The 16,245-nt window shown below is 32.8% G+C and overlaps 1 protein-coding gene across 1 annotated transcript; it reads left to right on the top strand.

Annotated features, from left to right (window-relative positions):
• The first annotated feature begins 14,196 nt into the window (after positions 1-14,196).
• On the top strand, positions 14,197-15,908 carry LOC123884753. The gene is made up of 3 exons (XM_045933943.1): positions 14,197-14,348; positions 14,443-14,495; positions 15,467-15,908. The coding sequence occupies exons 1-3, from the start codon at positions 14,237-14,239 to the stop codon at positions 15,620-15,622; spliced, it is 321 nt and encodes a 106-aa protein (XP_045789899.1). The 5' UTR covers positions 14,197-14,236; the 3' UTR covers positions 15,623-15,908.
• Positions 15,909-16,245: the final 337 nt, after the last annotated feature.

Genomic DNA, 16,245 nt, shown 5'->3' on the forward strand with positions numbered 1-16,245 from the left:
TCCATTGTCATAGCCTACTGCCAAAGAGGATCAAGAATAGCTTCTTTATAGGAAGAGGGCTCAGACAAATTGTGAATGGAGGTTAGAAAAGAGGCAAAAGAAGGGGAATAAGTGGAATAAACAAAATCAGGCAATTGAGTAGACTTACGATCACGAGTGGGATAACGAGGAGATGGGGCTGTGGATGGCGTAGGATCAACAGTCGCAAGAGATTGTTGGATAGCTGTGGGGATAGAGGGAGCATTTGTATCTGGAATGGCAATAGTGTCAACCCTGCAATTCTCAATAGTACAATCACTAGAAATATCATCATCACAGGCAAAAGGATCAATATGAGCAAGCTCGGACTTGGTAGGAGTGTCTGAATCAGAAGAAAGAGAGTAAAATGGTATGTGCTCAAGACACACAACATGACGAGAAACATACAATTTTTTATTAATAGGATTATAACAACGATAACCCTTTTGACCATCCCCATAACCAAGAAAAACACATATTGCAGAGCGAGGACACAATTTACTACGTTCAACTTGTGGAAGAACAAAACAAGTAGAACCAAATACTTTTAAATAAGAATAATCATGAGCATAACAATACAAAACCTCAAATGGAGACAAACCTGAAGTGACAGATGATGGAATTCGATTAATGACATGGACAACTGTATGAATTGCTTCACCCCAAAATTTACTTGGAACTGCTGCAGACAACAAAAGAGAACGAACAGTTTCAACAATATGACGATGCTTTCTTTCGGCAACGCCATTTTGTTGAGGAGTATCGGTACATGAAGTCTGGTGAATAGTACCATCATGAGCAAGCAACTCGGAGAATTTATTAGAAGTATTCTCGCCACCTTGATCACAACGAAAACACTTTATAACATCATTATGTTGAGTTTTAACCATAGCACGAAACATACGATAAATATCATAAAATTCTGAACGATTTTTCATAAGATAAACCCAACAATAACGACTATAATCCTCAATAAAACAAACATAATATCTAAATCCACCTTTGGTAAGAACCGATGATGGACCCCACACATCAGAATGAACTAAATCAAAAGATGCATTAGAAATAGAAGTACTTTTATTAAAGGGAAAAACAGAAAATTTTGCAAGTTTGCAACCACAACAATCTGAAATATCCCTAGTTTGTAACTTTCCTAAAGCTCCAATAGAAGCCAAGTACATTAATCTAGAGATAGAAACATGTCCAAGGCGAGAATGCCATAAATAAAAGCTAGTAGAAGACGAATTTAAACGAAAAGATTATAAATCAACATTCGAAGGAGACATTGAGGCTGCAGTATCCAAAATATAAAGTCCCCTCTGTCTACGACCTGTCCCAATCTTCCTCCCGGATTGTTGATCCTGCACATAACAAGAAGTGGAAGAAAACACAACTGAATAACCAGAATCACATAACTGACTAACAGAAACAAGACTCAAAGTGAGGTTAGGAATATAATATACATTAGATAAAGACAAGTTAGTTGTGGAGACAGACCTAATGTCTAGTGGCATAGGAGTGCCATCAGCAGTCAAGACCGACATAGATGATTTAGTATTTAAGGACACAAATGACTAATGATCATATGACATATGATGTGATTCACCGGAATCAAAAATCCATATGGAAAAAGATATACCTGACAAGCTAGAGGGATTCAAAACTTTGATAGAGGAGGCAGACATAGCATGTGGTTGAGTTGCGAGAAACTTTTGAAACTGCTCAGCAAGATCAAATACATGTGAATTAGTCTCATATGAGTATGCAGAACCAATACCAGAATCAACGGACAGAGGAGCAATAGTAGAAGAAGTAGCAGCAGCAACATTAGATGAGGGAGGCTTAAAATTTTTTCTTCCTACTTTCATCAATTGCGGACAATTTGATTTCCAATTTCCTTTTTGCTTGCAAAAAGCACATTCATCAATACCAACACCAACCCTCCCTTGAGGTTTTCCTTTGTTAAAAGGAGCAGCAAAGACAGATGGAGGAGATGTATGAATTTCTTTATCCAAATGCGAAAGAGAGTGAGACTTGAGTCTAATTTCTTCTGCCAACAACTCATTAACAACCGAGTCAACATTGGGAAGAGGAGTATGATGTAGAATACCCCTACGCAAGGCCTCAAATTCGTCACGAAGAGCCATAAAAATTTGAACTAATTGTTGCTCTTCTCTATGGTCAAGGTATGCTTTGACACCTTTTAATTCAGCGGGTTCCATGAGGGCCAATTGGTCCCACAAATTTGTCATAGCCGAATAAAATTCTTGAATGCTCATATTATTTTGCTTAAGAGCTCTAATGTCACTTTCCAACTGATAACGTTTAGCAAAATTAGACTGCTTATACAACCGTTCCAAATGGTCCCAAACCTCTTTAGCAGTATCATATTATGCTAATTGCATACTTATTGACTGAGAAACAGAATTATTGATCCAAGTAATGATCTTCGAATTACTAGCCTCCCATGTATCTAACTTGATGAATATTTTGCAAGTGTACTAATTTATCGTTAAGTAATAAAATTTATAAAGTTCGTATCCGCAGGGATTGTTTCAATCTTGACAAAACAATTGTATCGTATTTAAGACGTAAATAAAAGGGGGGTTTTTCTTTGGATTGAAGTTGGGATTCCAATTGTATCATAAACTAGAAATAACTTAGGATTCCAAGTAATAAAAGAACAACGATTGATCATTTTGGTTCATCTAATTACTATTTCTCTTGGTAATTTCATGTATGAATACAAATTACTCAATTCAGTTTCACGATTAGATTAAATAAAAAATGATTATGCCCAATGTCTTGGTAACATAATCATCTCTCTTGATCATCGATTCCTAATGTCTTAGGTAATCTATGATCAATTGAGGTTTACAAACTTTAATCTTTTAATCTCAATTAACAATCCGAAATGTCTTAAGTGAAAGTTAATTGATCAATCATTCCTAGATCGGTCATTCATTCCTATCGTCATAGTAAAACAAATCATTGAAATCATTACACAATTGATCAAGTCATGCAAAACATTAAGCACAAGGAATAATTGAAGAAACTAACTTCGTAATTCATTGATTATATCATATGATAATCACATTGTTCAAGAAAAATAACAATTAGAATCCCCTAAGGACCAATCATAAAAATTTAGCTAGACATAACGATGACGATAAACAACATAGAAAATAAAACAAAACCGGATAACATGATGATCCTGCTTGTTGCTACTGCCGTGCGTGATGCTCTTGTTGTTTTTTCTTCTATAATGCGTGATGGAATATGTGTCCGCAGCAGCTCCTTGTACATGTGCCAAGCTCCATCTCTTTCTTCTTGGATTTGGGCCAAGACATTAGACCCACGTTTTCTTCTTTCATTAGGCAGCTTTGGTTTGTTTTCTATTCACACCAGCACATTACACTAAAACACCTATTAATAATATTTGTTCTCAAGCATAAAATCTGTTTAGTTGAACCAAGAAAATAAAAACTACATAAAATATTATTTTAATAGAGAAAAACGTCTAATTGACTCAATAAATCAAAAACCGCAATTTATTTAAAATGACTCTAAAGTAAACACTAAACTAATAAAATTATATTAAAAACTTAATTAAAAAGACTCTAAAAATAGCGACTGATGAAGATTCATCATAACTCTTTTGCATACTTTGCTTCATATTTTTTATCAGTGGGCTTAACAGAGGATAATTTGGTCCTTTCAATTGGAAACTAATAGATTGAAGAGAATCATCTTTATCACTAGCTATTGCAATAAACTATGAAAGAACCAAAGGGAATCAACAATAAAAAACTATTGCTGAAGAGAAGTGCACTCACAAAGATTTCGAAGTCTTCCACGTAACAAATTGCACATACAAATACTTCCAAAATACACTCTTAATACTAAATCAAAAACAAAGTGCCAAGACTTAATTGTAAACAAACTAAACAGAGAGAACAAATCAAACCCACCAAACCCACAAGTCAAAGCCACCGAACGCGTAACAGACAACTTTCAATTGAGAAACATCAATCCAAAAAAAAAAAACTCCAGGGAGAGAACAAATCAAACCTTATCGTAGAGATTGATTAAGCGTTATATCATCAAACTTCTAAGTTCTAATAGAATCAACCAAGCTCTTTGATACCATGTTAACTAACATTGAGGATTCATAGAGAAAACATAAAGTGGCTAGGGTTTCATTAGGAATAACCAAAAGTCATAGAGTACAAAACAATATAAAGGTATATATACAAAAGTATAAAAGACTAAACTACCCTTAATATAATATATTATTTATATATTATCTAACATATATAACTTGCTTCGCAAGAAATCTTATGGTGGAAACCTGGCTATCAAGATAGATATTGCAAAAGCCTTTGATACCATTGATTGGAAGATTTTGTTAAAGGTTTTATCAGCTTTTGGGTTTTGTCCCTTGTTTTGCAATTGGATTCACACAATTCTCCATTCTGCAAAGTTGTCCATCTCCATCAATGGAAAGCAGGAAGGTTATTTTGATTGTTCTAGAGGAATGAGGCAAGGTGATCCTCTATCACCTCTCTTATTTGGCCTTGCAGAAGAAGTTTTGAGTAGAGGTCTCACTAAGCTTGTGGATGAAGGTCAGCTAAAACCACTAAAGGGCACAAGAAATATTAATATACCTTCTCACATTCTTTATGCTGATGATGTGATGTTATTCTGTAAAGGCACATCTTCAAACATCCAAGTATTATCAAATTTCTTTGCAAAATATGCTCAGATCTCTGGTCAAGTAATCAACCCCCAAAAATCTACTATCTTTGCTGGTTCATTGTCTAATGATAGACTTCATTTTATTGCTTCTTCTATTGGATTCAACATAGGTACTAACTCTTCCCTTCATTTATCTTGGTGTTCCAATTTTTAAGAGCAAGCCTAAAGCTATTTACTTCCAGCCTCTTGTGGATAGGATAAAAATAAAACTTGCCTCGTGGAAAGCTTCTCTCTTGTCCTATGCTGGCCAATGTCAGCTAATCAAAAGTGTTGTGCAAACTGCAAAGCATGATGATTTACTCAATCTCTATTTATTCTTGGCCAGTTAGCTTAATCAAAGAACTTGAGAGATATTTAAGAAATTTTCTTTGGAGTGGAGATTTGAATACTAGAAAAACTGTGACTGTGTCTTGGAGTACAGTTTGTTCCCCTATTGATGAAGGGGGATTGGGTATTAGATCCTTATCTTTGCTGAACCAGGCTTCAAACTTAAAACGTTTTTGAGAGTTGATGAATTCTGACATTCACTAGGCTAGGTTAGAGATAATGGTTTCATTAGCTATCACATTTATTCTTCCATTTGGAGTGGATTGAAATCTCAATCTCAGATTTTCATGGAGAACACTAGATGGCAGGTTGGCAATGGTTCAAAAATTAACTTTTGGAATCATGCATGATTGGTGTGGCTCCTCTCTTAGCAGTGTTTTTAATTTCCCCCAGCAAGTGCAGTCAAATCTTCACTCAACTGTTTCTGATTATATTGAGAATCATCAGTGGCACATCCCTTGGCAGTTGCAGCAAGAATTTCCACCTTTAATGTCTGATGTGAACAGAGTCACAATTCCCATTGTAGAAAAACAAGACCAGCTCCTTTGGAAACACTCAAAATCTGGTATGCTTAGCCTTAAAGATGCTTATAAGTTCACTTCTACTGCAAGACAAAAACTTGATTGGACTGAAATAATTTGGAATTTAGCTATACCTCCTTCCAAATCCTTCATGATGTAGAGGCTTTCTTCTTCCTTCTATGTGTAGCTTGTGTTGTAAGCAACCAGAAACTTCTTTGCACTTATTTCTTCAGTGCCCTTTTTCTATTTCTATTTGGAACTGGTTTTCTTCTGTTTTGAATCTAAGTTTCAATCTTAACTCTATTGTTGATGTGGTAAAGTTAGCTAATAGAGGTTGGAGCTCCCAATGTCAAATTGTAATCTCTGCTGCCATTGTTTCTATTTTCAACAATATTTGGCTTTGTAGAAATTCTGTGAGATTTAAGAATGTCAAGCCAAACTTGAGCTCAGTTATTTCATTGATTTATATCCACAGCCACTGTTGCAGGCAATGTTACTACTCAGACTAGTGGCCCTTCCATGGCAGACTTTGTGATTCTGAAATTTTTTAAGGTAAAACTTCACCCTCCCAAAGCTCCTAACATTGTTGAAGTAATTTGGACCCCTCCCTTGATTGGTTGGGTAAAATGCAACACAGACGGTTCTTCTTTTGGCAATCCCGGTATGGCTACTTGTGCTGGCATCTTTAGAAATCATAATGGAGCTAGCCTAGGATGTTTTGCTTACAACATTGGAATTGCAACTGCCTTCTTTTCAGAAATTATGGATATCATTTTAGCTATTGAATGTGCCTTTGAAAGGGGTTGGAAGCATTTGTGGATAGAAAGTGATTCAAGGAATGCAATTATAGCCTTTAAGAATTCAAATATCATTCCTTGGCAACTAGTACATAATAGATGGTCAAATTGTCTTGCAAAACTTACTAACATGTGTTTAGAGAGGGTAACACTGTAGTTGATAAACTCAATAAGTTAGGTTTGAATGTTAATGATTTTACATGGTGGGATTCTACCCCTTCTAATATTAGTGCTGATCTTGCTAGAAATAGGGATGGTCTTCCTTTTTTATAGATTTTGTTAGCTGTTGTTGAGGGTTTGGTTTGGTCCCCCTCAACGTTGCAGACTCGGAGACATGGGTATTCCGAGCATTTCAATTTCGTCATATTTGTAGGCTTTGTTATATTTGTAGATATTTTGCCGTTGTATGCTATTAACGTAGGTGTTGTTAGTATGTTCACATAATTTTTCTTTTCAGTTTTTAGCAATTTTGAATTGTATTATTCGATGTATTTTATCAATTTGAATGCATGAATATTTTTTAATCAAAAATAAAATTACAAGTGGGAGACTAAAAATATATTTAAAAAAATATATGAACTCCATCCGTTCCAAAATATAAGCAAAAGTGAGTCAAATAAATTTGATGTATTTGGTTAAAAATTTGGACCAAATACATTCCTTTTGTTGACCAATTTTTGTTTATATTTTGAGACGGAGTAAGTATTTTTAAAAATCCACCAAAATATAAGACTTTTTTTTAACAAATTATAGAACTTAAAATCATATTTAACCCTTTAATAAATCCCCTCTCTCAAAAGTAGAAACCATAAGTCCGTCAAAAAAAAATAAAGACTATAAAAAATGATCTTAACCCCTTTCCAAATAAGAACAAGAAATAGCAACTAAAATATAGGTAAAAGAAGAGCACATTTAACAATCTCTTAAAAATCCGTCCAAAAGAAAAGAAAAAAAAAACTCTTAAAAAATTAATAGTGGGTCGTGCGCTGTAAACATGAATCAAATTTTTAAATAGATGATATATATCAACAAATGATTTATTCTTCTAAAAACAAATGATTTATTCTTCTATTTTTTTAATCAAAGTGATGACTCAAAAAATTTAACAAAGATATTCATTTTAACTATGTTTTTTTTTAAAAGTCATTTCAACTATGTCTATTTTACTAAAAATAAAAGATATTCATTCATTTAAATTGATGAGAACATCGATATAATACAAATTCAAATTCGCTAAAATTAAAAAGGATGAATCTGCAAACAAACTCACAGCTTCCATGTTAATATAGCATAAGACGACAAATTACATAAGCCTACGAATATGTGACTATATTGAAGTATCTGGAATGTCTATGCCTCCAGATCTGTAGTGTTGATGACACAAAAGTCGACATTGAATGAATTTGCAGTTGATCGGAATTATCCTTCAACCTGAAACAAACGAACACCACATAAAGACGGAAACACAAAATACACCGCACAAAGACGGGACAACAAAATACACCACACAAAGACGGGACAACAAAATACACAAAACAAGCAAATATATAAAAATCACACTTATTTAATATAACGAGAAAGAAAAAATAATTTTGATGGATGATTTCAGGTCAAGATTTGACCTAAAATCACCCCTCTTTAATAAACTAAGAAGAAGAAGAAGAAGAAATGTGGTAACGGCTAGGGTTAGAATTTACGAGAAGAGAGAAAAAGAAAACTATGTTGGAAACCTTATATTTAATTTAATTTTTTCTTATAATACTCTTTATTTTAATTTTGGTACATATAAATGGGGCAAAGCCCCAATAATACCCTTTCATATTTATATATATATAAAAGTTGTAATGTCTCCAGTTAAACCTAATTTAACCCTAATCTTAACCTTAATAATGCAAATTAAAATGTTAAAAAGTACTCACCATGATTCGAACCCATGACCTTTTAGTTATATTCTTTTATAGAATTACCACTACGCGATATCAATTATGTTAAAATAATTTTGTATATATATATAAAAGTTGTAATGTCTCCAGTTAAACCTAATTTAACCCTAATCTTAACCTTAATAATGCAAATTAAAATGTTAAAAAGTACTCACCATGATTCGAACCCATGACCTTTTAGTTATATTCTTTTATAGAATTACCACTACGCGATATCAATTATGTTAAAATAATTTTGTAACCAACAAGTAATCAACATCATTTAAATGCAAACTTTTAAAACTTAACACGTTTTATTTTTCTTTCTACAAACAAAAACCATTTTTTTTCCATCTACAAAATCAAATATGTTATTGCGCTTTTTTAACCTTTTTTATACAAAACCTTTTTTTTCCCTTTCATACATATTCATTTTTTTTATTAAATAAAAATCATTAATTAAAAACACATCAATATATAGACTTATATCATCTACCTTTCATCTATATATAGATGTAGTTTCATGTGTTTTATATTTTCATTGACAATATGAATCATCAAAATAGAGAAACACAACTTGCGCTATGTTGTTTAAAAGGTTTTTATTGTTTTCATCTCTCTTTTATATGTTCTAACTAATCATTCTCGCCTCGTTATATATTTATTGATTTTATTTTTTTTGTTAAACACATAGCACCATTGGATCCAAATCCAATAACTGACTTAGAGAAGTACGTTAATTATTGTAGGATCAAGTATCAATGAAGCACCTATGATGCATAAACATTGTTTTGAAGTCGTTGATCGTACTTTGAAGAATATACTACAAGAAAAAAAACTTTCCATTTAGTGGAAAAGTTGTTTTGGGTGGAGATTTTCGTCAGATACTTCATGTTATACCAAAAGGAACAAGACAAGAGGTTGTTGCTTCTGCTTGAGTTGGCTGGTGTGTATGGTGGCGGTGTGACACACCAGAAAGTTTTTGCAGTTGCTGATCCAGTGTTTGTATTGCGGTGGGGTTTTGATTTTTAACCCCTGGTTTTCTGCATTTGTGAAGTTGTGGGGGCAGGTTTTGCTGTTGTGCTTCCGGCGGCCTCCGCTGCGTCGGTGGCCTTGATTTGGTTGTGTGTTGATGTTGTTCCAAGGAACTAGCTTCCCCATGTGGTGTGATGAGGGGTGTTAGAGTTATTTGTGTTGGGCGTATCTACCCTTTAGTTCATATGGAGTGATAGGGGGCTAGGCGGGGAGATGGTATATGGTGTTGTTTGATTTTGTTTGACTTTTGGGGCGGTTTGTTGTTATTGTTTTAGGTTGTTGTCTTAGTTGCTATTATATGGTTGGTTGGTTTTAAGGGTTTTTAGTGATTCGCCATTAGTGTTGGAATTCTTCCTTTGTGAGGAGTTTTTGTATGATATGATTTTGCGAACTGTGCTCGTCTTGCGCTCAGTTTCGTTATTAATAAAATTTAGCCGTTCAAAAAAAAAAAGACAAGAGGTTGTTAATTCCACTATAAATTCTTCTCAATTATGGAGATTTTGTGAGGTGCTTACATTGACAACTAACATGAGACTACAAACTGGCAGTTCAGATTCTGACATTGAAGATAGAAAGAATTTTTCAGAGTGGATTTTGGATATTGGTGATGAAAGTATCGGGCAATCTAATGACTCAGATATCACAATACAGATACCACCGGATCTGTTGGTTCCTAACTCAAGTGATCCTCTTTCATCTATTGTTCAGAGTACTTATCCAGATCTATAGCACAATATGAATGATCCAACTTTTTTTTTAAGATAGAGCTATATTAGCTCCTAAAAATTTAATTGTTGATGCAATCAATGATTATGTGTTGGATTTAATTCATTCAGAAGAAAAAACATATTTGACTTGTAATTCTCCGTGTCATGCCAACTCAAACTTTGACAAACCAGATGATATTCATACCCCTGAATTCTTGAACACCATCAATTCTTCTGGAATTCCCAATCACAAACTAACATTAAAAGTTGGAGTACCGAGAATGTTGCTCATAAACATTGAACAATCCTTAGGGTTATGCAATGGTACCCGATTGATAATTACAAAACTCGAAACATATGTCGTTGAAGGGAGAGTGATAATCGGCAGCAATATTGGTGAGAAAGTTTTTATTCCTAGATTATCATTGACTCCTTCAGATAAAAGAATACCTTTTAAGTTTAAAAGTTGACAGTTTCCAATGGTTGTTTCATTTGCTATGACTATCAATAAGAGTCAAGGCTGATCACTTAAACATGTTGGTGTGTATCTTCCACAATCAATTTTCTCTCATGGCCAACTATATGTTGCAGTGTCAAGAGTAACTTCAAGGAAATGTTTGAAAATATTGATAACCGATGAAAAAGGGAAAGACACAGACGAAACTGGAAATGTGGTTTACAAAACAGTTTTCTATAATGTTTAGTAGTTAATTTGTAAACTATTTATCTATATCTATCGTTGTAATGAATATTATTATTTTTATCATCACTATATTTTGAGTTGTTTTTATTTATTATTTTTGAAATTATTATTATATATTTTTTGAATATCATATATGCCGGTGTATAAAACCCGTGCGATAGTACGGGTTGGTGACCAGTTTAATTTAAAAGCAAGTGAGCACACAAATGTTATATAAAAGGGAAATAAAGAAAAATAAAGCTTAGAAAAATCTATATTCATTAAAAACCCAAATGAGAGTTAACAAAAATGCAACTATCTCGTTAAAAATCTTACGTGTAAAATCCAAATGGAAAAATTAAATGAAGGGAAAAAGAGTGCTCCAAAACTTAGCAAAACCTATATTCATATGTTCATGAAGACAAAGTCCGTTCATAGAAAAAGCATTGCATATACCGGAGGGTATAGTATCTCACCATTATTAGCAAGTCTATCAACACACTGATTTCCTTCTCGAAAAATAAGAGAGATGATAAAAGTCATTTTTTGTAAGATCAACATAATTCAACCAACAATTTCAAAACCATCAAGGAATCATATCCGAATTACGGAAAGACAAAGTTACCATGAGAAAATCTGTTTTCAACCAAATATAATGTCACCACGAGAGAAATCAATTTCAACATCAAACATCACACCCGTAATATCTTCATGAAAAGTGTATGACACACCTAGATGTTTAGCAAAACTATCCAAAGTTTCCGCCGAACAATCACGAAAGATCCCTCCACAAGTAGCCATACCAGGACACCCAAGGACACTGCCATAAGTAAAATAATTTTAAATTGGTGTCTAATAAATATTTATTACTAACAATGAATTGGTTCGAGTGATAAGGGTCTTTGTCCTCTTAAGCATGTGATCAGGGGTTCGATTCTTAGTTCATGCATATGGAGAAAATTCGGTTGAAAAGGGAGAACTCACCTCGTGTGCCCCACAAGTTTTCCGACGGAGATTAGTCATAACACTTTGTACCAATATCAAAATAACCCAAAAAAATATTAAAGTATAGATTATTTTTTATACCAGCACATATCCACATAATATGTGTACAAAAAAATTCACCTTAAATTAATGTCATGACATAAAAATTTGGATGCCTTTTATTAAAAGTAGTCGTAATATTAGGTTATTTTTTTGGTGGATGTCTTAAAATTAAAGTTTTTTTTTTTAAGTTAGAGCAAATAACGGGAATCATTCTAATCAGAGGGGTCATAGATAGGGACGGATCTGGTGGGGGGCAGGCAGTGGCCAAACCGCCCCCCTCCCCTCCATCTCTTACATATAAATATCTGTATATTATACTCCTATATTATATACTATATGTTTCACTCCAACTCTAGTAGTATATATACTTAGTATTAGTATATTATATAATTTATGTTCCTATAAATATAGCTCAGTTAATAGGAATATTGCATGTAATATTAACTGATGTTCAAAGGTTTAATTTCGGATTCATGCGTATGAAAAAAATTCAGTTGAGAGAGAATAACTTCGTACTTATAATATGATACCGAAAGAAAATTATATGGACAATGTAAACAAATATAATCTCTATAAATAAAATAGGTTAGTTACTTTTCGGCCCCCGGTATGAATTGTTTCTGGATCCGTCCCTGGTCATAGATTTGAATCATATCTTGTGTGTCCTATTTTTCTGGCGATATCATGATTACAAGGTGGATGGTATGGTGGATGTACATTTTTGGGAGTTGAATAAGGATTTTGTGATGTTGTGGTGGAGCAAACACGGTTTGAAGTCGAGTTTTCCAGTAATGTGAGTAGCAGAAGATAACTCATAGTGACACCAAAACAATATAGTTGTGGAGAGCTTGTGTGTTATGGTTTAGTTGAGAGTAAGGATAATCATGCTCGGAAATTTTTTGAACTATAAGTGGTAGTTGGATGCAAGGAGAGTCAAAAAATTTACAGCTTATGAGACTACCTCAAAACTCAAGAATAGTGAGATGCAAGTTCTTCAAAAGCACAAAAGGCATTATGGAGGTTGAAGAAGGTATCGTGCAACTATGTACGACTAGCCAAAACCCAAGGGTAGATGGAAGCAAGTGGATCTTCAAGAGAATAGAAAGGAACATTTCGGGAGTTGAAGAGGTTGTGGGGAAACTTGTAGAGATACATACCTAAAAATCCTAGGTTAGATAGATGCAAGATCTTCAAGAAGGTTGAAGGAATTCTGAGGGTTGAAGAGGTGTAGGAATGGTTGTCAGACTAGTAAGGGTTGTTGGATGCAAGTCGAAGTCGTGCCTAGATCAAGGTTCAAGCAAATTTTGTGCATGATCACTTGTCTTGAATAGTTGTTCATGATAAAGATAGTAGAAATGTGGTTGAAGGGTAAATGGACACCACCACTTATTTGAAGTCGTGCCTTAAAATTAGGGTTTTTGAGATTGGAGTATGTTTGATTCAAATAACTTTGGTCGGAGGGATCTTTAATTCGAATCAAATGTGTTTTTGTGTGTCCTATTTTTTTGATGTTGTCATGATTTGATTCAATAATGTCTTAATTCGAATCAAACCTGCGTTTTTATCTATAAATAACATATTTTGATAGCTTTTAACTCGCAAAAATAAAACTTTCGAGAGAGGACACAAAAAAAAAAGTCTAGTATTTTGAGGTATTGAGAGCTCTTGGGGTGAGATTTTAGGGTCATATTGTAAATATGTCCTTGGGGAAGAGGCTTTGTCTAATATGCACAAGCTCCTTATGTTGTGCATGGTGGACAAATAGTCATTTATATGTCATAACGAATACGAATTTTATAAAATCCACCGTTGGATTGAAAGTTTATATTATATAGATCATCCATAAAAATTTTGAAATTTTTTTAAAATCATTTGATATGTTATTGAGACCAATCAAAATTAACGGTATTTAATAAAAACTCATAAACCATTAATTTTGATGAGTCTCAATAACATATTAGATGATTTTCAAAAAAATTCAAAATTTTTATAGATGTTCTATATGATATAAACTTTCAATCCAATGGTAGATTTTGTAAAATTCGTATTCGTTATAATATAAATGACAACTTATCCACCATGCACAACATAAGAAGCTTGTGCATGGTAGACTTGGCCCGGGGAAGATATCAAAATTTTCATATTAAATAGTTTATATCTATGCATGTCTAATAACATCAGGTGCAAAGAGGTGTGTTAAAAGTTTCATATTAAATAAAAAAAATTGATTGAAAAAATATTTATAAATAGAAACAATCTTCACTTTAAAATTCAAATTTATTTAATTAAATTAAGTCCAATCCATAATTATATATTTTTTATAATATAGAAAAATACATCGACAAGTTGACTTTTTGCCTAGAATAGTACACCAGAATATTAATAAGTTGGTGGCACTATATAATAAGCATAAAGTATTCATATGCCATTTGCTTCCACCATCCAATTCAAGATGAAAAAAAACTTTCTCATAGTGTTTGTGATGCTTCTGAGTTTCTCCTTTGTTCTCTATGTCTCTGCTATCCCTGCAACAAGTAAGCCTTTTAATTTATATGCTTCTCATTAGAATTTTGTTCCAAATATTTAAATATATATATTGATGTATTGAATTGATTTCTATTGTTATAGGAACCAGAAACTTGATTATTGAAGATGAATCAGTTTTTCCTTCTTTACCTCAGGTTAGCGCTTCTAAATCTTTGATTTGTTTCTTACTCTTGCAAAGTCGAGGTTATATAGATGTGCAATTTTCCTTCAATAACTTTTGAGGAAGAGGTGAGAAATTTGAATAGTATCAATTGTTGAAGTTGTGTATTTGGATGTGTGTGTATATATATATATAAAATAAATCATGTAGTTGTTTGAAATATACCAAAATATTTGTGTTTAGTGCTCAATGCGGTGAGTTGTGCGTTTTATTTCGTTGGTGAAAGACAGACTTTTATAGTATCGTTGTTCCGAGTTGCAAGGAACTCGGACACCTGTAATTGGGAGGAAATAACTCAACTTATGTGTTCAGCGTATAGATTCTTACGGAGATGTTAGTTGATGAGATATTCCATGTCTATATAATAACATGATTATAAAAATGAAAACCTTTCATAATTAGAGTTTGGTGACCCCTATTGAAAAGGGTAATGTTTGCCTTTTTTTTTATGAACTCTTATGCTAGTGTTTGCTAACAATGATAACCCATAAAAAATAGCAAAGAAAAAAAAATAGCTGTGGCAATCCTTTTTTATGATGTTACATTACATCCATCAACCATTAATGATTTAATTTATTTATCTTTCCTTTTATTAAGCATACAAGGTTAACTAATCGAAAATATACTATACTTAATTTTTGTTAACAATTTATTTTTCCTTCTTTTCTACTATTTTATATATATTTTTAAAATTGGATTACATGCAATCGGACCACATCTGGTTAGTGATTCTATATCGTCTAATAAAGATCAGATAGTTTAGATCTTAAGATAATTTTTATTTTTTGTTTAATATAAAATTTTAAGATGACATTTTAACCGTATGATCAAGATTGGACGACCTGAAACTTACTGACTACATGACTACACCATTTTTCAATTGCACAGAATCCAGAATCCAGGTCCATATTTTTGCCCTTGTTCATTATTTGCATCTTTTTGTAGGATCATAGTTCATTGATGTTGGAAAATGGTGAGAAAATGAAGATACATATGGATGAAATTAGATTGATGGGAAGAAGGATAGATTTGGAACTCCATGATTATGCAGGGCCAGGTGCAAATAAAGAACATGATCCAAAATCCCCTGGAAATGGTTGATGTGAAAATATATATATAGATTAAATTAGTAACATCTTATAAACTTTTTGTTCAAAAAACATGATCTTATAAACTTTAGGCAAAATCAAAAATGTGTGATATTGTTTTGTCTTCGAATCAAGTATGTGTGGTTTTTTGTTTTCTTGGTGTTTCTATACATGTAATTTGAATTGTAATATCAAATAATGTAGCAAAAGAGAGTTAAAGTAATAATCATATTATAGTGGTTATAATTTGTAAACCTATGTTTGAAACTACAACAATATGAATAAGCATTTGGCTGCAATCATTTTCTTGCTTCATGTAAGCAGACATAAGGGATCGGGGATCAGGCCGGCTCAAGGGTAAGACAACTCAAACAAGAGTTTTAAGCCTCCAAAAAAAATTATCTAGAGAAAAAGGTCTCTCATAATTCACAAATTCATTAGTTCATAGCAAAAAAAAAGGTCTTAGAATAAAGACAAAGACATCCGAAAAAGAAAAAATAGTGTCTTCTTAGATATAAAATAATGTGAAATTTATATTCTATGAATAACAGAAAAATATTTGAGTTTTTGTATTAAAAAAAAACTTTTGTATTGTTTGTTTTTTATTTACTCTTTCCTCTTAATAAGCAAAAAAGT

Source organism: Trifolium pratense, linkage group LG5 (assembly GCF_020283565.1).
Source record: "Trifolium pratense cultivar HEN17-A07 linkage group LG5, ARS_RC_1.1, whole genome shotgun sequence".
Classification (NCBI taxonomy): domain Eukaryota; kingdom Viridiplantae; phylum Streptophyta; class Magnoliopsida; order Fabales; family Fabaceae; genus Trifolium; species Trifolium pratense.